Raw genomic sequence first — 27,903 nt, forward strand, 5'->3', positions numbered from 1 at the left:
GCACGCTCCATCTGTGCGGCTGGGGGGGCAGGGGCACCTGACGTTGGAACTGTCCCAGGCTGTCCCACCCGTGGTGCCAGGCATCTCCCCTTCTTCTGGGGCCTTGTGATGGGGGAGAGGCTGCCCGTCCAGCGCCCACCCCTGCTTCTCATCGCCCACAGCACCCTAGCCCGAGAGGCCACAGCTTAAGAAAAGAGCTCTTTATTCCACGTCGTCCGATATTTTTACACAAGTAAAATAAAATGCATATCTCTATATACCGCGATCTGGGTGGGAGGCGGCGTTCTGGAACAAACGCTGCCGCCGAACCCTGTAAACATGATGGGGTGGAGATGGGGGTGGCGGGCGGGAGGCGTCCGTCAGGGAGGGCCTGGCCTGGCCTGCCCCACGGGTCGGCCACCCGGCTGGCTGGCGGCGTGGAGAGAGACCCCGTATGTACAAACACCTGGCTGCTGAGCACGCTCTTGTGTCCGCTGGGGGTCAGCAGGGCCCCAGCACTGTCCAGAGCACCAGTGCCAGGCCCAGGGGGGCGAGGCTGCAGGCGAGGCTGGGCAGGGCACCTGAGCCCTCTGAGTCACCAGTCCCGCCACCCCCGCTGCCTGCCTGGCCCAGACGGCAGTGGCTGCGGGTGCGGTTCTTTCGGGAACAGCCTGGCCTCCGGCGAGGGCCTGAGGTGGGGAACCCTGGTGGCTCAGAGCCCTCGGGCCGCACTGCGGTGAGCGGCGGCTCAGCAGAGCCAGGCAGAGTCCCAAAGGGGGAGTCATTGATGTGCCGTGGGCCAGAGCCGTTGCCTGGGGGGCTGTCACCAGGCGGCACGCGTCCCTTCAGCGCATTGCCTGCTGAAGCCGGTCTCCCAGGCTCTAGTACCGAGGCCTTGTCAGCGGCGTCTGGCTGGCAGCACTTGGGAAGCCCCAGCAGCTCCTCGTCGGTGGCCCTGCCAGTCCAGATGGGATGGTAACGGCCGGTGGCCACAGCGCAGCCCTGCAGGTCATTGGCAGCTAGGCGTTTCAGGTCACGACCAGCCAGGCGTTGAGGGAGGCTGCAGGGCACCTCGGAGGAGGAGCCGCGGAACTTCTGCAGCCAGGCCCAGAGTGGGCGTGCCCGGCAGTCACACACCCAGGGGTTGTCGTTGAGCCTCAGGTACTGCAGGGCACGCAGGGGTGCCAGGGCCTCGGCGGGCAGCGCTGATAGATTGTTGGCAAACAGATAGAGTGTCATGAGGCGGCCAAGGTCACGAAAGGCGTGTGGATGCACGTGGGCCACGCGGTTCTGGTGCAGCAGGAGACGGTCGAGGCTGTGCAGGCCGCGGAAGGCGCGCTCGGGCACGCTGGAGATGCGGTTGCCGTGCAGGAAGAGGTGTGTGAGGTTGCCCAGGTCGCGGAAGGTGTCATCAGGCAGCGCCTGCAGTGCGTTGTCCTGCAGGTAGAGGTACTGCAGGGCAGCCAGGCCGCGGAACAGGCCTGGACCCAGCTCCTGCAGGCCGCAGCGGTCCAGGTGCAGCGTGTGCAGGCGGCCCAGGCCGTGGAAGGTGGCAGGGTCCACAGACCGGAGCTGTGCATTGTCACTGAGGTCCAGCTGCTCCAGGAGGGCCAGGCCAGCGAAGGCGGCCGCGTCAATTCGGGCCAGCACATTTGAGTGCAGCCACAGGATGGTGAGGTTGCGGCAGGCACGGAAGCTGGCAGCTGGCACATGTGAGATGCGGTTGCCGTGCAGGAAGATGCGCTGGCTGGAGGCAGGTATGCCCGCGGGCACAGCCTGAAGGCCCTGCTGGGGGCAGCTTGTTGTCACCTTGGGCTCATTGTAGCATACACAGGCGCCTGGGCACGGGGCTGCCACCCGCCAGGCCTGCAGCCACAGCACCCATGCCAGCAGCCGGCTCCCTGCGGGCAGAAGACAGAGTGGTTAGCAGGCAGGGCAGGGGTACTGGAGAAGTTGGAGGTTTTGCTAGAGCCAGGTGGGCCCTGGGGATTGGGTCTCAGGAAGGCCTGGGGCTAGGTCCAAGATGTGGCCATCACTCCGGGAATCGAGGTGTTGGGATCCCTGCTTCACAGGCCTCATGGACGACGCTGGGCTAGAACATGCCTTGGAGCCACACACTCCACCCTGGAAGCCACATCTGCAGACTCCCCATACCACACATCCGGTGCCCACACACCCGGGAGCAGCCCACTGGGTCACCAGGGGAACTCACTTGAAGGCCTCCTGGAATGGGCGCTGGCAACTGCAGGCACCTCCTCAGGACTCCGGTGAACACAGAGCCCGCACTGCACGAGTCTCCGGGGGTCCCAGTGGGGGTTCCACCCACAGGGCCTAGGAAACACTGCAGCAGGGCTGGGGCCCCTCTGGGTACCTCTGCTATCTCAGAAACAAGCTCCTGGATGCCCAAGGGTGGGGGTAGAGGGCGAGTGTGTCCAGGGCTCGGGAGGAGGAGTCACGTCCCACAACCACCCAGGCAGGCTGCTCCCTCCTCCACACATCCTCCTTTCAAGCACTTCCTGACTTGGCAGGAACCCCCTCCTGAAGCCTCCGCCCCCTGGCCTCATTCTCTGCTCCATCTCCTCCCTGGGAGGAGTTCACTCCTCCCCAGCCAACCCCTGCAGTGCCAGCTGCCTGCACCCCTCCCACCCAGATGCCATCAGCAAGGACAGCCTCCCAGTGGGTTCTCCCCCAGCCCCAGGGGCCTGCAACCCCTCCTCCATTACAGGGCCAGATACACCCGGGGCTTCACCAAGGCCCTGCATGGGCAGTAGTACCTGCTGGGGTGCCACATCCAGAGCTGGTCTCACCAGCGGGGTCACCCACTCCGGAGTAAGCTCTCCTGCCTCTCATTCCACCATTGAGCCCCCACCCCTTTCGAATGCTGAAAATTCTTTCCGCCTTCAGGAGTGAGTCTATTAAAATGTGAATCCCCCTGGGAGGGTTATAGCTTATCAGCCAACACTTGAGTTATCAGCTAACACCTGCATTGACAGCTAACACCTTCCTCGGCAGCTGGCTAAGAGCAGGATTCTGCAGACAGGAGGCCAGCTAAGTGCTGGGGTTGGAGCCAGGCAGGAGGAATGAGCGGACCACAGGCCAGCTTCCCCAACCCAGAACTGTGACCCTGGGGCCCTCCCACCCGCATGGGGCCCCTGCCCCACTGGGTCCTGTCTACTTGGGCAGACAGTGCACATGCCCCAAGCACAGAGCCCAGCAAGCCCAGAACGCACAGTGATCGCTGGGCATGTGCGTCCTCCCAGACTCAGGTTCACAGGTCCTGAGACCCCCTTCCCCACAGCCTGGGGGACTCCTCTGCCACACTCCCAGCCCCAGGGCCATTTGTTGGCTACCAGGGAAATGGCAGCCCAGGGATGGGGGTCCAGAGGCCCCTCCCTGGGTAGACTGGGTGAGGAAAGCACCTGGCCTTGGGTTCTCTTTAAATTGCAGACACTCTCTCTGCTCTCTTCCTATACACTCTTCCTAGGAAGGTGGGGCCTGACCATGCCAGCTCCCCATTGCTGTCTCACCTGCTGTCACCAGAGAGAAAACTGTGCTATGTAAATGTCACTTCCTGTCCTGGGGCCAGGTGGGGTGGAGGCCCCAGGTGCTCTGGGGGCAGGGTCAGGACTCACATTACCAACCACACCACACCACCAACTGTGGGGGTCACCAATTGAGCCTTGTCACCAACCATACGGTGTGACTGACTGCACCCACCAAGACTAGCCACCCATGGTGGCCACACCTGCCACATCACCACTGAGCCACGCCACCATCCCACCACCGTCCTGTGGCTCCAGGCCCGAAGCTGTGGGCTGAGAGTCTGGCTATGGTCGGGGCTCAGCTTACTCCCCGTGAACCGAGCCCTGTGCTCAGGGATCTCCTCCCTCCTGAAGCTGCTGTGTCCACTCTAAACATGGCCCCAGTGAGGAGCCAGAACTGAGCCACACGGTGGTGCGGGGTCAGGGGAGACATGGGAGGACACTGGGGAGTGGCCACGTGGCGCTCAGTTCTGCCAGGAAGTGGGTATTGGGCGCAAAGACACGGCTCGGTTCCTGCTGAAACAACTGCTTTTCGTAAACCAACTTCTGAGAGTCGGGTGAGGTGGGCTCTCTCCTCGCTGCAGCCATGGTAATTGGCTCCAGCCCGGCCCCCCTTGGGGCCTGCCCGCTGGTCTCCATGGCAACCCCTCTGCTGAGCGAGCAGGAGGGGGCATCTTTTTATGAGATAATCAAACCCAACTTTGCAGCATGGGTTTGTCTTCACAGCCGGGGTTCCGGGGTGAGGGAGACCCAGCCAGGTGGTGGGAGGGCGTCCTCTGACCCCACCCCAGGGGGCCAGACCTGTGACTCACTGGCCTCCTCCCTGTCCCCATGGTGGACTGCAGCCCCTCACAACCCCAAAAGACCTCCCTGGCCCGTGGCCCCTGACCTGTCCCCTGGGCTCTGCAGCCTCAAGGCCACAGGGTCTCTCTGGCCCTCTATCTGCCTTTCTCTGTCTTCTATCTGCCCGGCCAACTCTAACAGGATACTCCACTGTCCTTCTGGAGACAGCCTGGCCTCCCTGCCTGCCATCACCCCACTTTCCACGTTCACCCAGTCTCACCCTGGTCCCAATTCTCACAGATCATCCAGTATGAGCTCTGTCCTTCCTGCCCCCTGTATATGGGGTGAGCAACCAGCCCTGCCACGGCCCCAGCTCTCACAGAGAAACCATGGAGAGTGTGCCTGTCCACCGTCCCCACCCAGGACGGCCCTGTGGCCACCTGAGCCTGTGAGGGCCCCAGCAGGCTCTCCTCCGTCTCCAAGCTGCACACAAACTGGCACATCTGTGCCTCTCCCACCCTCCCAGGCCAATTTGCATCTCTTCTTTCCTCCAGGGTCTCCTCCTGGGACCCCCCCCCCGGAGGATGGCCCTGCTGGCTGTCAGGGCTGGGTCAAAGCTGGGAGCTCCTGTCTCAGCCCAGGCCTGGCTCCAGAGCCACGGTCTGGGGAGGGCTGGCTCTCCTGCCTGGAAGGCTCTGAGCTTTCCCGGGGGGACAGTGACCGGATACTGACCCGGGGCCTCTCCCTGTAGCAGCCAGACTGGGCAGGGCAGGACCCAGGATTACCAGGCTGAAGGCCCAGGAGGCTGGGCAGCAAACAGTCCAGGACGCGTCCCCTGACGGGAGCAACAGGCGGCCCAGGTGGGCACCTGCACCATCGGCTCCGCTGAGTGGAGGGCTGTTCACATTCACCGAAGGAGGGATGAGGAGGGAGGGGGAGGGGGGAGGAAGTGGGAGGAGGCAGAGGGAGGAGGATGAGGAGGGCAGGAGCAGAGGTGAGGGGTGGAGAAAGGGGATGGGGAGGTGGCGGTGGGAGGTGTTCTGGGGATGCGCCCAGCTGATGGGCAGGCAGGCGGCCGCTGAGGTCAGCAGCTCACCCCAGCAGCCCAGGTAGCTAAGCCAAGCCGAGCAGTGATGGCCTTCTTCATGTTGTCCCTGACCCCAACTGTTCCTGGGGCCCCGCCCACCTCTGTGCCCTGCCAAGCCTGGGCTGAGGTCCCACAGGGATGCCTCTGCCTCTGCCCAGCGAGGCCAGGAGGCAGCGCAGGGCAGGTAGCTGTGGAGGCCCCGAGCACCGGCTTTCATCGCACACAGCTCGGCGCCCTCAGGCCCCGATGCCGCCCCGGGCTGTGATCACCGGAGGGTCCCATCACCTGCTATAAAAAGATGTGAGTCAGCAATACATTTACAGATTAGGAAACTGAGGCAGTGAGTGGTGAAGCCCTGCCCTGCTCCCACCCCAGACTACCCAGGCAGAGAGGTGGCCAAGGGAGACAGTTACAGTGCTGCCCAGAGGGACCATGTGGCATGTCCTGCCCAAGCATGAAGGCTGGGGGCCTGGCTAGTAATGGGGGAGGGTACGGAGGGGCTGGGCTGCAGGCCACGTGCAGAGGGGCAGGCAGCATGCTCCTGTGCCAAGGGTGGCTGGGAGGGGAATCTCCAGGGAGGTTCTGAGCTGCTGCTTCCCAGGGCTGGGGTAAGAGGCTGCAGAGGGCTGGGGCTGGGGGTGGGGCCAGCTGTAGCACAGCTGGGACAGCAGTCAGCTCAGGATCCTCTCGGACACCAGCCATGTCCCCGTGAGGCGGTCACGTCACAGACCACAGTTATGAGGCAGAACAGGAGGCCACAGCTCAGTGCACCAAGGCCAGAAATAGCTCTGGGCGGGGGTGGCGGGCCTGTGTCATCCCCACACCACAGAGGGTCACGGCACCCCTCCCACGCCTGCTCCCCACTCCTGGCCCTCCACCACTGACTCACTCCCCCCGCCCCCCACCCATCTGTCCCCCAATCCTCGCTTGCTTCTCACATGCACACCCACCCGCCATCCATCCTCAGGCCCACAGACACGTGCAGGGGCAGCCAGAATTCCCATGGCGTTTCCTGTGCCCTTCCAGGGCTCCGGGTGCTGGGGCAGGAGGTTGGCAGCAGCTCCTGGTGGGGGCAGTCTGCCTTTGAGGGGTCCTGAATATCCTAGGGAAGTGGGTACCAGCCCCTGTTGCCCTGGCCCTGGCCCCTGCTCCTTGTTAATCTTGGCTGCGATGGCGGGGTAGGCAGGTGAGGTCAATACCAGGCAAGGACACCTGCCATGGTGAGAGGGCACTGGGCCCAGACTGAAGCAGCTCCAGGCCTAGCTAGCTACATGCTGTGGAGGAAACTGAGGCCCAGTGTGGGAGCCTTCGGGACTGGCCTCCTGAGTGTGCCTGGTGCTCCCTCAGCCCCTTTGGCTCCACGCCTTGCCCTGGCCAGTAGGGCTTGTCCCTGCCCTGTGTTGCTGGGCTCACCAGAGACAACGAGATGTGGGTGGGTCCAGGGCCAGCAGCCAGGCCACGGGCTAGACCCTTCAGTCCAGCAAATTCTCTTGGAGGGGGTGTCAAGTTTATTGACCCATTTTACAGATGAGGAACATGAGAACTGGTGTGGGTATAATCAATAGCAAACACCATCAAAGGTCAAATGCAGTCATAGGCTACTTACAAGAAACGTGCCTGAAAGTACACAAAATCTTATAATTAAATATATTGTCAGACAAATAATAACAAGTAAAGCAGGAGAAGCCACAGCCCCGGGGGCTAGCGGGCCTCCCAGCCTCATGGCCCCAGGGGTGTTAAAAGGTCTTGCTGGGCAGTAAAGGCTTAGCCACCCCCGCTTCTAACCTGAGCTCCACAGTCCTGTTTCCAGCCAGCAGGGCACCCTGAGAGGATACACCTTTCAAGTCACAGACCCTGAAGTTAGCAGAGGATGGCCTGGCCAGGTGAGAGCTGGCAGCCCTGGATGGCACCCTCACCCCAAGGACACATCAATGTGGGCCACAATGTGCAAGATCATCTACTCCCTTGGCCCTCCGTCTGTCCCTGGGCAAGGTGTGAAGTGGCCCCTGTCGTAGGTGCTGTGCGGAGTGCTGCCCACACAAGACCAGGCTGAGGAGCCAGGTTCCAGGCACTCACGGTCCAGGGCCAGCTGACCACGGGTGGCCACCCTGCTGCACGACAGGTGCCCTATGGGAGGGTTAGGAGCCACAGAGGCCTGAGCTGGCCCCAGGCAGCATGAGGATGTTGGCAGGAGCCCAGGAGCCCACTGCCAGCCAAAGGGTCTTGGCAGAGCTCCTAGTGGACAGGATCCTTGGCCTGGCACCTAGGCCTCAAGGATTCATGTTTGGTCAAGGCTGGGCTGCCTGTGTGGAGGGCTCCAGAACCTTGCCCCATCCAGCCCACACACCCCTTACTGGAGGTGCACCCTCCTCGGCTCCCACCCCAGTGAGCCCCACACTGGGGGTCCCTGGGGGCTCTGCCCAGTGGAAGCCTCGTCCAGCCCAGGGCACAGCCAGTATCCCCTTGCCCCACAGGAGGTTAGAGCCCACCCTGCTCCTCCACGCTCCATCAGGAGCCAACAAACACCCGCTGCCTAATTATCTGGAGAATTCTGTCTCCACCAAGGGCTCATCTTGGTCCCTCAGCTAATTCAATCCAGCAGCCACAGCGAGCTGAGTCCCCAGAGGACACTAATGAGGAAGTGGCCAGTAGCTGGCATGCTCCCACCCTGGGGGTGCACCCTGAGCCAGGCCTGGGCCCAGCATTGCCATACACCTGCCTCCCAGGCCCATCTGCCTGCCTGACCCTGCCCAGTACCTGGTGCCTAGCCCTCCATTCCCATGGGCTAGCATCCAGACCTAAGCCCCAGGCCTCCCACACTCCCCCAGGGCCCTGAATCTGCTGCACGCACAAGGCTGACCACTGCCTGTGAGCCCAGAGTGTTGGCCTTGACAGGGCAGGAGGAAGTACAAGAGCACATGCTCAGGGTGCACGAGCCAGGAGCACAGACTCAGTGCATGCAATGGGGACCCCCGGGGGTGCACACAATAGGCACGCATGCTGGAAACACACAATAAGAGCCCCCAGGCTGGTCAGGGCTCAGGCAGAGTCCACTGAGCAGTAGAGGGTTGCTGGGATGTGAGCCCCTCCCAGGAGCCAGGGCCCGGCTGGAGGGTCTGCACACCCCTGCAGCGGAGGAAGACGGGTGGGCACATGCCCATGCGTTCTCTCGCCCTCAGCACTTGTAAAACATGATCAACCAGGCAGGCGAGCGGCCTCTGCCCGAGCAGAATTTATTCTGCTGTGAAAAGACACGTGTGGGTCCTGAGGCTCTTGCCGGCTCGTTCTCAGCAGCCTTGGATCAGCCTCAGTCAGCAGGAGAGCAGCTGGACAGGCTCCCATTGGAGCCATCCCAGGGACCGCCCAGCCCTTCACGTTACAAACTAAGCTGGGGGCAGCAGCTGGCCCATGGCACAGGAGCAGTGCCTGGTAAGACCACAGAGAAGCCCAGCCAGGCAGGGCCAGTGGGATCCAGCGCTCCCCAGGGGATGAGGAGTCCAAGAGGCGGCAGAGGATCCTCCTCAGCCTGGGATGCTCCCATTGGAATTCCCCCAGCTGAGGCCAGAGCTCCGTGTCCGGGGGCCGGAGTGGAACCCTTGTCAGAGCCGACGGACTTTGGCCTCCTGTTCTACTGGCACCTGGCAAACTGGCCCAAGGGCTGGCTGCTGCTTCTGTAAAGGATGTGTTATTGGCGGCCAGCCACACCTATGTGTTCACGCATTGTCCATGGCTGCTTTCCCGCGACAACAGCAGAGCTGAGTTGTTATGACACACTGTGTGGCCCACAAAGCTGGAATTATTTAGTATCACACCATTCACATCAACAGTTTGCCAACCTGGTTTGTGAGCAAGCTGAGTGTGGGTGCTGCCACCTTAACCCTCACAATGGCCCCAGCAGTTCACTCAGACCCCCACCTAATGAAAAGGAAACCAAGGGTCAGAGAAGATCACGGTCCTGCTGAAGTCACATAGCCAGGTGAAAAGAGCCTAGCAACCTCAGTGCAGGCTCAGCTCTGCGGAGACCTGGGCAAGCTCAGCATCTCATGGAGGCCTAGGGTGAGGGGTTCTAGGCAAGAAAGAGACTCAGAAATACCGAAATACTCTGCAGGTCAAAATAAAAACATCATTTTTGTAAAGAGGCTGTCAGGACGCTCACAGTCAAACATGCATAAAATAGGACAACTTAACACAAATAAGTTGGGAGGGGTGGCTCACACAGCCTCCTGAGTAGCTGGGATTACACACACACACACACACACACACACACAAAGAGAACAGAATGGTTGTAAAGAGAGGGGAACAGCAGAGGAAATGACACAGTCCGACTTGGGAGGAAAGGACTCGGGTGGCACTTCAGAGGAGATAAATCCAGTGCAGGTAGTTTTGAGCAGGACAGTGGTTTAACTGAGGTAGGGGTTCTCTGGGGACAGGGCCTCTCCATGCCAGTCCACCCACCCTGGAACCCTGCAGAGGCTGGGCCAAGGCTCCTCCCTGCACCTTGTATCAGGGACTCTGGCCAGGTCACACCAAGGTGGTTTATGACCCATTAACATCAAGCTGCCTCCCTCGGTGGACAGGACCTGGAAAGAGGTGACTGGGGCAGATCCATGTCAATGTACTTCCCAGGATATCAGGATTCCAGCCTCTGCTAAAGGGATCTTCACGGTTAAGAACAAAGAAATATTAAAGATGAGAACACTTGGTCCAGGAAACAAGAGAGGAAAGGGAGTGCAGTTCCTCCTTGCAAACAGGATGCCCTGGACCACCCTCCACGGCCTCAGGCCTGGTTGCTCCTGCAGACCCATGGCCAAGATTGTGAAGGAAAACTAGGCTGTGGAGGCATTTTCTGTCCTTGTTATCATCATTGTAAACATACTTATCATCACCATCACCATCCTATCATCATCACCATCCTCATTACCATCCTCACCACTATCACCACCATCATCATCATCACCATCATCACCATCACCATTACCATCCTCATCACCATCACCATCATCACTATCATCACCACTATCATCATCACCATCCTCATCACCATCATCACCATCCTCATCACCATGATCACCATCACTATCATCATCACCATCCTCATCACCATAATCACCATCCTCAACACCATCATCACCATTACCATCATCACCATCACTATCATCATCACCATCCTCATCATCACCATCCTCAACACCATCATCACCATCACTATCACCATCACTATCATCATCACCATCCTCAACACCATCATCACCATTACCATCATCACCATCACTATCATCATCACTATCATCATCACCATCCTCAACACCATCATCACCATCACTATCACCATCACCATCATCACCATCCTCAACACCATCATCACCATCACTATCACCATCACTATCATCATCACCATCCTCATCACCATCACCACCCTCACCATCCTCACCACCATCATCACATCACAAGCATCACCATCCTCATCACCATCATCACTATCACCATCACTATCATCATCACCATCCTCATCAACATCACCATCATCCTCATCACCACCATTACCATCACTATCATCATCACCATCGTCACCATCATCCTTATCCTCATCACCATCACTATAACCATCATCATCATCCTCATCCTCAGCCTTCCCATCATCATCCTCATCATCACCATCAGCATCCTCATCACTATCATCACCATCACCATCCTCATCCTTGTCACCTCATCACCATCATCATCCCAATCACCATCATCAGCATCCTCATCACCATCATCACCATCATCCTTATCCTCATCACTATCATCACCATCATCAGCATCACCAACCTCATCGTCATCACCATCATCACCATCACCATCCTCATCACCATCCTCATCCTTGTCACCATCATCACCCTCTTCATCCTCATCACCATCAGCATCATCACTATCATCACCATCCTCATCCTTGTCACCATCACCACCATCAGCATCCTCATCACCTACATCACCCTCCTTATCCTTGTCACCATCACCATCATCCTCATCCTCATCACTATCCTCATCCTCATCACCAGCATCACCATCAGCATCCACATCCTTGTCACCATCATCATCTTCATCATCATCACTGTCATCACCACTATCATCACACCAGTTCTGTGTAAGGCCCTTAGATAGAGGGCAGCCTGGGGCTGATCTCACACAAGGATAGGAAGCCCCAGGTGATCAGTGGGTCAGTACTGGGTGGATAGCAGATATCCCTGGGCAGATGCCCTGGCTCAAGGATGGGGAGGGGAAGAGGACAAGGGACAGGGAGTAAGGAATGAGGGTCCCTTGCCTCCCTGGGACAGCCCAAGGTGCAGCCTTTCCTCATTCCTGGAGGTTTCAGGACATCCCTGTACTGCATCCTCCCGTAGTACAGTGAGGGGGTGACTGTCAACCCCACTCCTCAGATGAGGCACTGACTGAGGCAAGTGTCTTGCTGGCCATCTTGCGAGGCCAGGAGACAGGGCACACAATCTGGGCTCCAAGATCCCTGCCCACCCCCATCCTCATCACCACTATCCTTATCACCATGATCATCCCCAGGTGACCAGCGCAGACCCTGAGCCCCAGGGATGACACAGCAGGGAGGGGCAGCCACTCTGGGCTCCCTAGTTCCCCATAGCACCTCAACCTCAGGCCAGGAGGCTGCCTTCCCAGGGATGGCTGAGGGTGGGCCCTGGAGTCTTGCAGCCCTGGGCTCAGATGCAGCCTCTGCACCCCCTCACAGAGTGGGCAGAGAAACAGCCAGCCCCCTCCAAATCTGTCCCCACACCAGTGATGTGAGGACAATGAGAGCACCCACCACCCCCACAGGACCCCAAAGAAACCCCACCCAGCCCCCCACCCAGCATCCTGCCTCCCCAGAGGCCTGCCTATCTGACCTGGGTCAGCCTCATCTCAGGTGAGGAGCCCATGGAGGCAAGGTACAGCTCACAGTGTCCCAGAGCCACAAGGACCCCTCTGCTCCAGTGGTCTTGCAAGGCCACTCTGGCCTGACCTGGCAGTAGGCCTGCTTTATCGAGGAGATATGGCAGGCAGGAGCCTGGCTGCATCTGGGCTGGAGGAGGGGGCAGCAGCCAGGCTGTGCTACAAACCCACCTGGAGCCACTTCCTTGCTGCTTCTGCCCATCTCAGCCTCAGCAGAGAAACGAGGCTCGAGGACAGGCCTGAGGCCTGGTACAGCCTGACTCATCTCATGAGAGACCCAGCCTGTGCTCAGAGTCGAGTTGCTGTGGCTTCTCATGCAACACTGATGGTCCCCCTCCCCTGCTCACCCACCATGTATTAGACACAGGGATCTGCATGACAGACACGTGTTCCTTCCCTCCAGAAACCCACTGAAATGAGGGTGATGCAGAGTGAGGAGTGGGGAGCACAGTGGCAGGCTGCTCCCCTGGAGAAACACCCAGAGAAAGGGATCCAGGGGCACCCAGGACCGATGGGCAGAAGAAAAGCTCCATCTCAACAGAGCAGTCAACCAGCTTCCCTCATAAAAGTGACCAGAAAACCAGTGACCACCAGGCATCTGGAAAACACATCAATGCAGAAAAAGAGGGAGAACGATGCTGGAGGAAGCTGACAGTATGGGAAAAAGATAAAAATTAGCAGAAACATCTCATTTGTGTCTTCCTAGGCATAGACGGGGATTTAAAACAAGAACAGGGTGCTATGAGCAAGGAGGCATCAGACAAAAAGAAAGAGTGCCTGGAAATTAAAAATAGAATCACTAAAATAAAAAAAAAATCAATACAAGTGTTAGAAAACAAGGTCAAAGAAATCTTCCAGAAAGAAAAACAAAGGAGAAAGAAACATGAATGAGATTTGGGAGACAAATATAGGGGGGTTGAACATCTAAGGGGAGTTCCAGAAGAGAAAACAAAAAACTGAGAAAAGTTAGCAAAGAAATAATACCAGAAAACTTTCCAAAGCTGAGTACCCAGTCCTCCACTGGGCATTCACAGTGCACTTTCAGGCCCCCAGCAGTCAAGAGAGGCCTGAAGCTCCAGGAGGAGAAGCTGGTCACACAGATGCAACATGAAGCCACGTGCAGCAGTGCACGCCGGTAATCCCAGCACTTTGGGAGACTGAGGTGGGAGGACTGCTTGAGGCCAGGAGTTTGAGACCAGCCTGCGCAACACAGTGAGACCCTGTCTCTACAAAAAACTACAAAATTAGCCGGGTGCGGTGATGCATGCCTGTAATCCCAGCTACTTGGGAGGCTGAGGTGGAAGGATTGCTTGAGCCCAGAAGTTTGAGGCTGCAGTGAGCCAGGATCATGCCACTGCACTCCAGCCTGGGTGACAGAGTGAGACTCTTTCCCCAAAAAAAACAAAAAACAAAAAAAAGAAAACACACACACACACAAAAGAAGATGCACTGTGGTATTGGCTGTCTTCACAGCACACTAGATGCCAGGAAACAACAACACTGCAACAGCTTCATAGCTCTGAGGGGAAACTAATTTCAACATAGAATTCTGGACCGAGACAATCCAGCTTGAACATACTGGTAAATACAGGAAGACTTCCGGAATGATTCTTCACTATATCTTCTTTACAGAGTTAGTCAGGCTTGTGCTTCAGCCAAAATGAAGTGCAAACCCAGAAAGAGGAAAACGTGGGACCCAGGAAGCATTAACTGAAATCTCAACAGGCGGTGAAGGGAAGTTATGGGGCAGCAGGACAAGTGCTTGGGGTGAATCTTTACCCATGGGAAAAATGAGACCCCGATAGAAGTCCTGATGTGGGGAAGAGTAAGCCCATGAGGGTGGTGAACGCAGAAAAAACATCAACTGTAAGCCCCAAGAAAAACAAAAGGCCATGGAAGAGAAGGAAGGTCATCCACCCCATGGCAGGATTGCGAACAACATTTATGTGACCTGGGTTGGGAAACACTGGCTGTGAATTTAACTGATGGCAGCGAGACAGCTGTGCCGGGGAGTGTGCTGGAGGAGACAGAACTGGATAGAAGCTGAGGAAATGTGGTGGCAACCACCGGCAAAGCCAGGGAACAGAGGCAACAGTGGCTGCCTCCCAGGACGACGCGGGGCAGGGGCAGCTTGAGCCCATTCTCCAGACCAGCCTCTGAGGCCAGCTGCAGGTGTTAACTCTGTGCAATATGTTGTTGACCGAATGTTATCGTTTTTAAAAACAACTGCGTATTTGGCACTAAAATCTCAGAAAACAGAGATAAATAAAAAGAAAAAAAGAAAGTGTATCTTCCAGAAGGTGGAGACAAATGTGGGTTAGAAGCAGGTGTCTCCAAGGTGCAGGAGGAGAGAGGAACGGTGAGAGCCCAAGAACACCTGGATACACAGCCCGGGGCAGCTGGCAGCTGGCCAGGGAGGATCCACATGCCGCTTTTCGGTCCCCTGCTCAGCCGAGTGGCTAAGGATGCATCTAGGTCTCCCAGGACACTATGGGCTCTCGGCCCCAGAGACTCTGCAATCCACACACCCAAAGGGGCAGCTTCTGGCCTAAAAGCCCAACTCTGTGCTTGGGCCTTCCCTGCAGGCCAGGCAGCTGCTCCCCTCGCCCAGCCTCAGAGTTCCTGCCTGCCCACCCAGCCCAGCCCTCACACTGTGATGAAGCCCCATCCCTGGATTCCCCTTACCCCTGCCTGCTCCTGTCCCCTCCTTGTCCCAGATCTGAGCCCCCCACTCCAGGCTGGGGCCCCTCAGGAGCAGAGGGTAGGGGTGTGCGGTCAACACCCGGCAGGGGTCACTCAGCACTGGGGTGGGTGCGCAGCCCCCGATCCTCCTTCCTGACCTTGGCTGAGTGCACACGGGCTTCTCTCAGCTGCTATGAGAGCCCCCAATGCGTCTCCGCAACCAAACCGATGCACGCACACAGCGGCGACGTGAATAAGTAATTGCTCTTTTATTAACAAGTGATAAATTATTCCTATATGATTGTGTGTGATAACTCTTCCGTATTTGAAATCAATTTGGGATGGAAACTGTTGTCGGCTTCTCACCCACGATGGGGGGAGGCCCAGGTGCCGCTGCCTCTTGGAAAACGAGGTCAGTGTATTTCAGCTACTTCCTGAGGCTGATGCGCTGCCCCACTGCGCAGGGCCAGGGGAAGGGGGTCAGCTGCCCTCCGGGAGACCGGGCAGTCCAGCCTTATTTCCTCAGCATCTCTGTCTGGGACCCACCCCACAGAGCCCAGGGCACAGAGGGGTCCCCCAAAGCCACACTGGGCATCACCACAGGGTCATCAGGGGTCGGGGGGCCATGCACAGGCCATACTGCACTTTTCCCCCCATGTAAGCCCCAAAGACTGGGCAGCCTGACCTTTCATCCCACAGAGGACACCCCAGCAGCCAGCTGGTCTCCTGGCCTGCCCGGGTCACCCCACGGGTGGCTTCTCAAACCTGCAAAGGCGTAAGCCATTCTCCTAAAACTGTCCTGATGATTTTACAACAGCCCTGCCCCCATCCCCTTTCCTTCCTCCCCCAGCCTCACAGAGTAGGGTCTGGGGACTCAGCCTGTTCAGGGCAGCCCCTGAGCCAGGGCTCAGCACCTCTTCTGTTAATGCATATTTAAAACCTTGCAACCCACCGGGAAGCCAGCCAGCCAGCCAGTGCCTCCCTCCCAGGCCAGGAGTGCAGGAAGCCATGCCCCATCCCGCTCCTCCACTGGCTGCTTCTCCAACCCCCATCATGGCTGCAGCAGGCCTGGAGGCCCAGTCACTTCCAGGCCCAGTCACATGACCCTACTCAGGCACCACCTGTGGCTCCTGCCTGGGTTTCTCATCTGAGAAATGGGAGGGCTGGGTCTGGATGAGGCACTTCTGTGGGCCCACTCCCAGGGTCTCCTTCACACCCCTCCACCTTCCACCCACTGCCAGGGTGCCCATTCCACTCCACACCTCACTGGTCCACTTAGCAGGCCTCTGTGTGGCTTGTTTCTGTTGGTTGAGGCACCCTGAGCTTCAGGCTCCACAGGGGCTGGTGACCCGCATACAGGAGGTGCTCCATAAATGTTTGTCATGTGAATGCACTAAATGCTCATCACTAAGGGCAAGTGGCAGGCTTTGTGCAGCTATGGAAACAGCATTCCCCAGGATGTTCAGCCCTGGGAGAGAGCCTTGGCCCACAGCCCATGAGGCAATGGATGCTCCTGGGGTGGGGGCATGGCTTCAGTACCCCAATGCCAAGGGCGCGGTCACTAAGTAGCAACACGGATAGCTTTACTTCGGTTACAACTCAATGTCTGTGTCTCCCCCAGAATCACATGTTGAAGCCCTAATCCCCAGTGTGATGGTATTTGGAGGCAGGGCCTTTCGGAGGTGATTAGGGTTAGATAAGGTCACGAGGCTGGGGCCCTCACCATGGCATTAGTGGCCTGGAAGAGAAAGAGACCCCAGAGAGCACATGCCCTCCTCTCTCTCCACCCTTCCATCCCCCACCACGTGAGGGCACAGTGAGGAAGTGACTATCTGCAAGCCAGGAAGGGAACTCCCACCAGAACCAGCCCATGCTGGCACCCTGATCTCAGACTTCCAGCCTCCAGAACTGTCAGGAAATGCGCTTCTGTTGTTTAGTGCACCTTGTCTATCATATTTTGTCATGGCAGCCTGATCAGACTACTACAACTTCCTTCTTAAAACTTTGGTGTATTTTTCCACAATTTTCTACAATGAACATGATCTTGTAAAATAAAATCAAGGGTGTTTTTCTTTTTCTTTTTTTCTTTTCTTTTTTTATTTTTTTGAGACGGAGTCTCACTCTTCTTGCCCAAGCTGGAGTGCAATGGCACAATCTCGGCTCACTGCAACCTCTGCCTCCTGGGTTCAAGTGATTCTCCTGCCTCAGCCTCCAGAGTAGTTGGGACTGCAGGTGTGCACCATCGTGCCCAGCTAATTTTTGCATTTTCAGTAGAGACGGGGTTTCACCGTGTTAGCTAGGATGGTCTCGATCTCCTGACCTCGTGATCCGCCCTTCTCGGCCTCCCAAAGTGCTGGGATTACAGGTGTGAGCCACCACGCCCGGCTAAGGGTGTTTTTCGTTTGCTCTGTTTGGTCTCATGCTGACACTGGGCCAGGTGGAAGGGGGGGTGAGTCTGTCTTGCAGGTGGCAGGAGCCCCCTCCATGAGCTCCCACACCCCAGGGTCCCTGCCCATTGTGATTGGCCCTGCAGGGCAGTCCTGGAAACAGGTCAGGGCTCGGGGCCCTGGCTCTGCCTGGGGAGGTCTCAGGCAGGCCCCCCAACCTCTCAGAACTGGTTCCCTCAGTTGGAAATGGAGATAATAAGGCCCACCTCATGGCGGGGGGTGGAGGTGGCACATAGCTCATGGTGGGTGCACAGGAAATGCCTGATCCACCCACCAAGAATAGGGCAGCCTGCACCTGGCCTCTCCCTGGAGGACCTTCTCACATCACCCCCGGGGGGACCACCATCCCCATCCCGCAGAGGAGAAAGCCCTTGGCTCCAAGGCCAAGTTGCAGCTAGGAAGTGCTCTGCTGGCATCCTACCTGGCTCTGACCCCAGGCCTGAAGCCAGCACCGCCTGGGGCTCTGTTGCTCCAAGGCCATCGCCCCTACTGGCTTTTGCTCAAGGAGCTCCCCCTCCAGAATGCCCTGCTCTATTCCCAGACACACTCCCTCTGGGGGGCTCTTCTCCCCCAGCCCCAACCCTGCCACCCCTTCCCAATCCCTTCCTCATCTACCTTGCCAAGGTGTCCATCCTCAGACCCAATGGGGCCACCATGGGAGCCCAGCTGGGAGTAATAGCCCATAAGCTCCTGTCCATGGGGTACTCAGGCTTGGCTGAGCATAAGTGACAGGCTGGGTGGGTCTCGACCTCACCCTGGGCCTGGGGTAGCCCCATGCAAGTGAGGATGACGAACACGGTGGACACCCCCAGGCAGAAAGTGAGCCACAGGGGGCTGTGCAGGACTGCAGCCCTTCCCTCCCCTCAATTCACTGGAGAGTAACCTGTTACTCCCCCGGCTCCCAGGGCCCTCATCACCTCGAGACCCGGAGGCAGTGATGGAGACTGTCCTGCAACATCAAGCTCCCTGTGATCTGGGGGCCAGGGGATCCTGAGTACCCTGCCTCCTGGAGCGCTCTGCCTGCAGGGGACAGTAGCGGCACCTTCAGGTGGGGTGGTTGGGGTGGCTTCCTGGAGGAAGTGATACCTCAGCCAGCGGGGGTGGGGGTGGTCCTGACATATGCCAAGGCTGGGGGTCAAATGTGCACTGTCTCTCAGCCAGGAGGGAGGCACTGGATCACTGTGGCCTCAGGTGTCCAAGTCACCTGCCCCTGGCGTCCCTGGCTATGACAAAGGCCCTGGTGGGCAGCTCGGGGTTGCGGGCAGGCCATGGCATAGGGGAGGGCACAAAGGGAGGTTGGTGCCCCACCCATCACCCATCGTCCGCCTCAGGCCACGCCAGGGGACCGGCCTCCGCTCCGGCAGCGGGTGAAGAATGGAGTCCATTAGGGCCGCCATCTGTCTCAGCTGTGACGGGTCCTCGCAGTGACATCCGGGAGGTATGTAGATAGAATATTTTTATGGGGAGAGTTTTTCTTTTGCCAATTTTCAAATAGGAAGCTAGACACTTGTCACACCTGTCCCTGTGTCAGCCTCTGCCTGACATAAATTGGGGCCGAGGCAGGGAGATGAAAGACAGCCTGGACGCAGCTGGGTGTGCAGGGGCCACGTGTCAGGCTGAGGGAGCACCAGAGTCGCGGCAGCCTCCCGCTGGGGCCAAGGAGAGCTCGCCCTGTGGTCCACCTCTGCAGTCTCTGCCCCTCCCTCCACTCCCCTCTGGACCCACAAGTTCTTCACCTGCCCTCCCCCAAACCAGAACCCTCTAAGCATCTCACACGGGCAGTGGACTGTCCTGCAGTCACTGGGCTTCTGCTAGGGGACACTGGAGCCTCCTCAGTCTGCAGGCCAGCAGCTCCAGTTCCTCTTTCAGACCTGGGGCCAGTGTGGCCTCCATGAGTGCTCAATGTGGGGGGCTCAGAGTCCTCAACCCCCCCCACCGCCGGCACTCCTAGCGACCTTGTGGGCTTCAGCATGTCTCCCTGAAATCTGAGGGGCTTGGGGGTAGAGCATGTCAAGAATCTCAAGGTCCCTGCCGCCCAGCACGGGACTGTCTTGGAACTGATGCCAGGAAGAATTTGCTAAGAGAATGAAGGGAGAAGCAAGTGACCCCGGGGGGCCTCCCCTGCATCAGGGACTGGCCCAGGGCCCCTGGGAGTGTATCTTGGTGCCTGAAACTGCACCAAGGATGAGGAGGGGAGAACCCTCCCCAGGGGATACTTGGGGTTCACCTGGCAGGCCACACTCAAGTCCACAGTCCCCCATGGTCCCAGCAGGTGGGGCACGGGATGCACCCAGCTGAGGGGACTGTGGCAGTCCTGCTTCTGCATCACATGGCCCTAGGGGGCTCATCTGTAGCCCCGAAGGGAACCTCGAGAAGCCAATCCCTGCTAGGCTCATGGGCTACTACCTCATACAGCCCCACCCCTTGGGAGGCCCTGAGGAGCCCTGGGGCTGGGTAGGGCATGACTGGCCAGCTCCATGCTCCCTGACAAGGGGGCCTGGATGTCCAGGGAGAGCTGGGAGGGAAGCGGAGACTCAAGTGGAGAGTGTGTGGGAGGGAACTTGGTTGGGCTCCACAAAGGAGGGGGCACCAGGGCCGACTCCCAGGTTCCTGGTGGCATGTGTGGAGGCAGGTGGGGCCAGGAGCACCAGCACGGCACATCCGGCGTGACCTCTGGCCGGCTCCTCAGCCCTCCCTCAACAGCTGTGCTGGTAGCTGGCCAGGCCTGGGCGAGTGGGTTCCCCAAGTGGGTTGAATGGGCTTCTGGGATAGAGGCCATGCCTGGGGTCAGGTGGCCCACCCTCCCAATACCCAGTCCCACCCTGCCCTGCCATCACTGAGGACTCTGCCCAAGGAACAGGCAGGGACGAGGCATCCTCTCCAACTGCACTTCGAGGCCAGCACAAGTGAAGGGTGGGACAGAAGCCTCCACACAACAAAGGCAGAGGACCCCATGCTTCCCTCCGAGTCAGCGCAGAGGTCCTGCAGCAGAGCTCCCATTGGAACCCAAACCGCGCTGCTGGCTCCTCACTGAGATTCTCCACATGCACCCAGCCTCCCCTCTGGACTCCACAGCTGCTAGCCCTGCCTGGAGCCTGTGCACCCCACTCCTACCCCATCATGGCCTCTCAGCCCCACTGTCACTTGGGCTCCCCTGGCATGAACTAATGTGTCTCTCAGGATGTCCTATTAGGACCCTCACAGCAGAAGGACTGATGGGGAGGGGTGGCCCCAGAGAGCAGTTCCTTCTCTGTACCCACCAGGGTTCAGCAGAGGCTCCTGCTCCAGGCAGTACAGTGGAGCCCACATGCCCATCCCCACTGGCCACACGGGCCGGCCAGAGTCCAGCCTGCATCCCCCCAGAGCAGGACAGGACAGGTAACAAAGGGCTGAAAATCTGGGAGGCCCCCAGGAGGTGAGGGCCCGGCCACCCCTTCCCACAAGGCCCCAATCACCAGTCTCGATTTCCACAGCTAGTTTAGCCCAGGCCACGAAGCGGTGTGCAAGTGCCTGGCCTGGACGAAGGGGGTCCCTGGAGCAGGTACACCAGGAGCCTGCAGCTTGCCCAAATCAAGCTTCCACGATGGTTGGGCCCTGTGGGCAGAGCTCACTCACCACCGCTCCAGTTTCACAATAGCCACATGTGGACAGGGAGGCTCAGAGGGTAGGGGCTCCCCGGGGGAAACAGAGCGACCCTTGTGCAGCCATCTGGGCCAACTGATCTGCACCTAACAGCCAGCCTTGAGGGCCACCAACCCTGGGGTCTCCCGGAGCTGACCCAGGGACAGATGGGCACCAGGCACTGCCCACGAAGGTGCAAATGATCCTCCTCACCGGCACCTGGGCCCTCCCTCCCTGCCAGTGTGGCTGTCCCACTCTTCATGGCTTTCTGCATCCTCAAGCTAGGCCTGGGCTCTTCAGGTGGAAAGGCGAAGGCAGACACAGGTGCCAGGCACTGGGATCTAGGGACAGGGGTTTCCCTGGTGAGGATGGAAAAGAAGGTTCCTACGTGAGACCCTCTCTAGCCCAGGCCCTGAGAACGAAGGGGCCAAAGCTTCATCTAGGGGCAGCCATGGGGGAGTTTAGGCAGGCAGCGCCTGGCTGGAAACATGTCTTAGGGAAGCAGTTGAATCCCTGGGTGGGGAACAAGATGATAGGCAGGGAGCTGGGGCCAGCTGTGGCCACAGGCCGGGGACGGAGGCCAGGTCTGAGGCTGGCCCTCAGTGAGGAGTGAAGGGGATGGACCAGAAGATGGGGTACAAGTTTGACACTGATTTTGCCTTTGGGGAGAGGGAAGAGGCTGGGACTCCGGGCTTGGACGTTGGGTATGGAGGATGTGACACTAGCAGATGGGCTGGATCTGGAGGTTCAAGGTGTGCAGTGGGGGGAGCTGTGTGTGCCGGAGAGATGCGGAACTGCCGGGGCACGAGGGAGCCTGAACCCCTGCTCCAGTGCACAGACCTGGCACACGGCAGGGAGGAGGCAGTCACCGTTCCCTGACCCGCCTGGGCCTGGGAGGCAGGGCAGAGCTGGTGACAGGCCAGGCTGGGGCCTTGGAATGACATCTGGCATGTAGCAGTGGAGGAGGGGGCGCGTAACTGGGGACTGTGGACTCCCAGCTGGAATCCACCTCCACCTTCCACATCCATGCACTGCCTTTCGGTCTTTACTGAGCACCTGTTGTGTGCAGGGGCTGCCCTAGGCCCTGGGACCACCAAGGACCAGCCCTCCACAACCCCAGCCCTGCACTCAGCCCCCGCCCACTTCCTCCAGAGCCCCACACCCCACACATCGAGGACTCCAGGCGTTTCCCCACTCTTGAGGGCCCTGAGCTGGGAACACCACCTCTGGCTACCAGCCGTGGACTGCAGATGAGGCCTACGGTGACCAGGAAGGGTGGAGCTGCCCAAGGTCACACAGCAAGCTGACACTGCACAAGCTGATCCCACGGCTGCCCAGCCTTGGGGAATGGGGGACTTCTGGCATGTCCCTGAGCTGGCCTCATCTGGGCCCTGGCAGAAGGCAAATGAAGGCAACATCTCAGCAAGGTTGTGACAGTCGGGGATCCAGGCAAGGAAGGGACAACCCAGGAAGGCTCCCAGGAGGAGGTGAGGGGCCTGGAGCCCACCCTGGCCTGAGCCCCTCTGCAGCACTCCAGCCTGCCTAGCCCTACCCCCTTCCTCGACAGGCCCCTCACCCAGCCTCAGCCTTGGCCTGACATTTCCCGTGACATTTGCTGCAAAGAAATAGAGTCATAAATCCAAAGGTTAAATTTGCACATCGCCTCAAATTGCTGGGAGAAGCAGTGGTCCCTCCACCCACTGGGCGCCCCGTGGGTGCAGGGTTTGTGTGGCAGGGTCCATCCATTCCGGGGCCCTTGCTGGAGGCCCACAGGTCTCCTTCTCTGGTCCTCTGAGGCACCTCAACCACTGTTTCCCAGAACAGGTTCCTGGGCACACCAGGCCCTGAGGTGCATCGCACAGGGGTGCCCCTCAGAGAAGGTGCCGCTCACCCCCCTTCAAAACAGGGCCCAAGACGCCCTGCGGGAAAGGAGCACCATCAGCACCATTTAATCCAGCACATCCCACATTTGACCACAAAGTCCTTATGTGACACCCATCAACACTCCAAAGAACTTCAACTCCACGGACCGTGCCCTGTGACAGCCGGCTCAGAATGCCAGGGTGCCGACTGGAGAGCGGAGAAGCACCCGGGGGCCCAGGGCAGGCTGCTCTGAGTGAGGCTGGGTCAGCGCCCGACGCCCCACTTCCAGATCAGCCTGGCTTCATGTGCCAGCGCCCTGAATGGGGCTTACCGCCTGCCAGGCCTGTGTAGACCTACATGGGGACCCTGGCCTGTGCCCACTCAGCACCTCCTAAGGCCACTCTCGAGGTGTGCCAACAGCCCTGCCTTTCTTCACCTCCTGGGTCTGGCTGCCGTGGGCCGCCTCCATCAGACAGGACACAGCTGTGGGACGGTGCCAGCACCACTCCATGCCCCACTGCCCCACAGAAGAGGCCCCACAGGCCATAGTGGGCAAGACCAGAGGCTGTGTGAAAGAGGCAGGGGAGAGGCAGCCCCAAGGCACCCACTGCACAAATGGCCGCCCAGAGAGCCGATGGCTGGAAACAGACTCTACTCACTCACCATCACCCGCCCGGCTGGCCCTCGGTTGTCAAAGGCCTCAGCGGGTTAGGAGGGGTGGGATCTGGCCCTGCTGCCGAGTTCCCTGAAATCAGCCCAAGCGTCAGGGGAGGGGCACGTGACCAGCCCCCGGACCTGGTGGGTGCCAGCTGAGGACATGTTGGGGTGGGTGTGCAGGCTACATCTCCCGGCGCCCAGCTCCACGGCCGCAGGCAGTGCAGGAGGCCAGCGCAGGTTTGGATAAATAAATGATGGTGCATTCTCAGGAAGGGATTCCACACACACCAGAAAACCCATGATGCACAAGAATAGTTCCCGATGTGCAAAGTGTTTAAAATACAGCGATAAAAGAAGAAACGGCAGCACAGAACACCTGGTGTGGGGGGACCCAGCTGGGCCCCAGGGACAGTGCAGGGAGATTTGTGGGGTGGGGCAGCATGTCCGTCACTCTGATCGGGCTTCCCCGGACCACTCTGTGACCTCCTATCCTTTAAAGCATTCAATGCTAGAGATGCATGATGCCAAGGATCACACCCCTTGATTTGCCTGGCTCGGAAGAGAATCTGACAGGCCAGGAACAAACGAACGAATGAACAAATGAGAAGGTGAACGGCTGGTTGTGGCAAATGCAGTGTCTGGGATTTGGCTTTGAGGGTGCCTGTGACCTTGGCCTGGGTGCAGCCAGGCCGCAGAGCAGGGACACTGAGAGGTGCAGAGAGGGCATCTGCATAGGTGCAGGGGCAGCAGGCAGCCAGGCCAGCTCCTTCGGACCCCGAGGCCCAGGCCCTGGGTGGCTGCAGAGGGTCAGGTAGGCCAGCCTGGGGGTCAGAGGTCAGGCTCACCAGAATCGGGGCGGGACAGCATGAACCTCACTGATCAGACAGTAGCCAAGTATCAGGAGCCCTTACTAACCCTGTGCCAGGGCCGGGCGGGGCGCCTGGCTCACACACGCATTTGTTCGTTTCCAGGTCATCCTGCAACTCCCCGTGTGCTTCCTGCTCTTGACCCCTTTCCCAGGCGCACAGACCGAGGCTCCCGGTGAGAGGTTCCGGGCCACAGGCCCAGGATAGCAGGAGGGCTCCTCTGCCTCCTGCCCGTCCTGTCCTCACCAGCTGGACCCTCCTGGTGCTGCACCGGCTGCACAGGGCCGTCTGTGCCACAAAGCATGAATTCAAGGCTGGGGCAGGGACGAGGAGGGGGCTGTGCTGCGAGGCTGCACTGTCTCTGGGTGGAGGGAGGAGGAGGGCATTGTCCTACATGCCCTGGTCCTCACAGCCCGCCTGTCACTCACAGCAACAGCAAACAAACCCAGGCCCCTCCACAGGCTGTGGGCCAGTCCCCAGCCTCCCGGGACAGCAGGACCTTCCCCACCTTCCAAGGCCCCAGCCCCTGTGCGGGTGTCCTCCATAGACCCTCCACAAGCCCTCTGGCTTTCGGAGACCTGCTGGGCCAGGCCCTCCCTCAGCCTCTCCCCTGCTTCTCGCTCCAGGCAAACCTACATTTCTGCCAGTCCCAGTGGAAGGACCCCGACATAGGGAAACACAGCCCCCCAGGTGAGGAACAGGGGGAGGGCAGGGAGGGAGTGAAGGTACTGCAGGGGTGTCTCCCAAGCTGGGCAGCATCCCTGCCTTGTCCCCCTCCACCCACCTGTGACCTGAGTTGCCTGACTAGGGGCTTTTATTGTCCCTTCTGCAAATGGATGGGGTGAGGGCCCAGCCGGCACGCACAGGTCCCGGGAGGACTCTGCTGGGTGGGGGTGTGGGGAGGTGTTCTGGGCATTCTGCAGGCAGAGGCACCGGAGTCAGAACTCCACGGGGAAAGCTGGGCCAATTCCGCCCAGCCTCAGCCTGGAAGTGCCCCGATAATCCCTGACGACTGGCCCATGTTGCAGGTGAGGAAGACTGAGGCAGAGAGGTGACCTGTCACACCCAAGGTCACACCACCAGCAGGTGGCTGAGCCAGGACCCAAATCCAGGTCATGGTTCTGCCACGGCAGGCCCTGCACGTGCCACTCGGCCCAGTGGGGTCTAGGTGCGGATGGCCACCCATTCCCACCCCTGGCATGGGAGCTCACTTCCTCCTCACCTCAGTGGAGCAGAACAGGGAACAGAACCCCCTTTATAGATGAGAAGACTGAGGCTTAGAAAAAGAGACTGGCCGGCTCCACTGCTTCAGCTGCCCCTCTGCTAGTATGTTTCACCCTCATACAACCTACGAGATACCCTGCGGGTCCCCACTCTACAGACAAGTCACTGGTGTGGCCAGGGGAGCAGGAGGTGTGGCCTGCCACTCTGAGCCCCAGCCTAGGGCCCTTGCCACAGTGCCAGTGGGCCACCCTTGCCCATCATGCAGCATGGCATCCATCTGCTCAGCACCCTACACAACACCAGAGGTAGGGGAGCCCACCCTGGAACCCCTCACCAAGAAGGTCCTCACCATGGAGAAACTGAGGCACTGGAGGCAGGGCCTCTCTGCAGTCACTCTGGGTCACGTGCTCCAGTCAGCCAAGCTGCAGTGGCCACCAAGGGTGCCCACAGTCTGGCCTGTTGGTCAGTGTTGACCTCACGCCCTGAAATGGGTCGTCCCTGCCCAGGCAGGTTCCAGCCCATCATCGTCTTTCACTGCCTCAGCCCTGGTGGGTGGGAGCGGCTGGCAGACCCTGTCCCTCACATCCTGGGCTGGGGACATTCAATGAGCCCCCAACACACATTCCAGGGCCTCTGCTCCAGATTAGGCCACAGCCCATCTGGGCACACAAAGGGCACCCACACCCCGGAGGCAAAGAGACATATGCCTGTGTGCCCACAGGCACACATGATCACGCGCACAGACACACGTGCAGACGCATACCAAGTCACACACACGCGCGCACACACACACCTGAGGGGGAGACCCCTAGGACACAGAAGCAGGCAGGAAGAGGTGGGGCGAAGGGTGTCTTGCCCCTGTCTGTGGGCCTGGCCTCCCCACTCAACACATGAGCATATGGGTGCAGGAGTGGGTCTTGCGAAAGGGGCCCCAGCATGTGCCACCCGTGGAGACCACAGCAGGCATGCCGCGTGCATGCATGTGTGGCCGTGGGCGTGCAGGCGGGGGCGAGGACACAGATATGCGCCCTCAGAGTCCGTGTGTGCACCCAGTGTTTGTGCATGTGCACACTGGGGCGGCGTTGGCATGCATGTGCACCAGAGGTGTGCAAGTGTGCAGTCCGTGTAGACACGTGCACGTGCAAGGAAACGTGTGTGCAGCCTGCGGCACCATGGACATCAGCAGGGCAGCCTGGGTGGGCACCTGGGGAGCACCCTCCAGGCAGGGCATGCCCAACTCACATGAAGCCCACCTTCCCTTGCCCCCACTGCGGGACCTCACACCCAACTGGGGGAAGGAGTCCCACGGGGGCTGCTAGGGAGGAATTGTTGATTGCCCCACCACCCCTGACTCCCCCAGCCAAGCCTCTCAATGTCCCTGGGGCTGCGAATGGCGGGCGTTGCTGCCTCCTCTCACCGCCTGCCCTGGAGGCAGTGCTGGGACAACCCTGTCCCCCACGCCCTCTACTGCTGCCAACGCCTCCATTCATCCCACTGCGGCCTGACCTCGGAGAAACGGGAGGTTCTGAGCCCAGTCCGTGAGGCGGGGGTGGAGGCGGCCCAACACCCCCACCCACCCTCGGTACCCACGTTTCTGCAAAACCCGCTCGTTAACCCCTTGGTGGCCGGGGCGCTCCGCGGCCGGACCCCGCCCTTCCAGCCCGCGGCCCCAGTCCCGGACCTGGCCCAGCATCGGGGACCCCCGGACCGCCACCCTCGGCCCTGCTGTCACCGTCAACTTTCCCGGGAAGCGGCAACTTTTCCTGCTGCCTCCGGCTCCGCCCTCCCAGGGCCGGGGCGCCAGCGGCCCCAGCCTCGCACGGCACTGCGGTGGCCTTCCCTGCCGCCCAGCTACGCTGCCCCCGCCTCGGCAGCCCCGGACGGGCCCTGCGGCTCCGGGGAGGGGGCGAGCCATCCCCCTCCACGCCCCGCCGCCGGCCGGGCTCGTGTGCCGCGCGGACACTCACCTCCAGCGGATGCCCTCTTCATCGTAGGGGTTGGGCGGGGCGCGTCGGGGACTGAAAGTCGCTTCGGGGCGGGCGCCCGTCTCCCCGCGGCCGGGTCCGCATCCAGGCGCCGCCGCTCCGGCCCGGCCCCGGCCCGGCCGCGGGACAAGGCTCGGCGCGCTCCGCTCCGCCGGGCTCGGGCTGGGCTCGGGCCGCGGGCGCGCGGGGCGCGCAGGGCGCGCAGGACTAGGGCGGCGGCGGCGCGGA

At 59.8% G+C, this 27,903-nt stretch overlaps 1 protein-coding gene across 1 annotated transcript; it reads right to left on the reverse strand.

The window, feature by feature from the left end:
- Nucleotides 1–185: 185 nt before the first annotated feature.
- On the reverse strand, nt 186–27,903 carry LOC105480702 (reticulon 4 receptor). Its single transcript, XM_011739809.2, has 2 exons — nt 27,658–27,903; nt 186–1,880 (listed from the first exon to the last, which is right to left on the reverse strand). The coding sequence occupies exons 1-2, from the start codon at nt 27,677–27,679 to the stop codon at nt 481–483; spliced, it is 1,422 nt and encodes a 473-aa protein (XP_011738111.1). The 5' UTR covers nt 27,680–27,903; the 3' UTR covers nt 186–480.

The sequence above is a fragment of the Macaca nemestrina genome, chromosome 15 (assembly GCF_043159975.1).
Source record: "Macaca nemestrina isolate mMacNem1 chromosome 15, mMacNem.hap1, whole genome shotgun sequence".
Taxonomy (NCBI): Eukaryota; Metazoa; Chordata; class Mammalia; order Primates; family Cercopithecidae; genus Macaca; species Macaca nemestrina.

Excerpts from the sequence above, each read along its gene's own strand:
- LOC105480702 (XM_011739809.2), bottom strand. The coding sequence starts at position 27,679 with ATGAAGAGGGCATCCGCTGGAG. Across the intron at positions 1,881-27,657 it reads GAAGAGGGCATCCGCTGGAG|GGAGCCGGCTGCTGGCATGG; the intron begins GTGAGTGTCCGC and ends TTCTGCCCGCAG.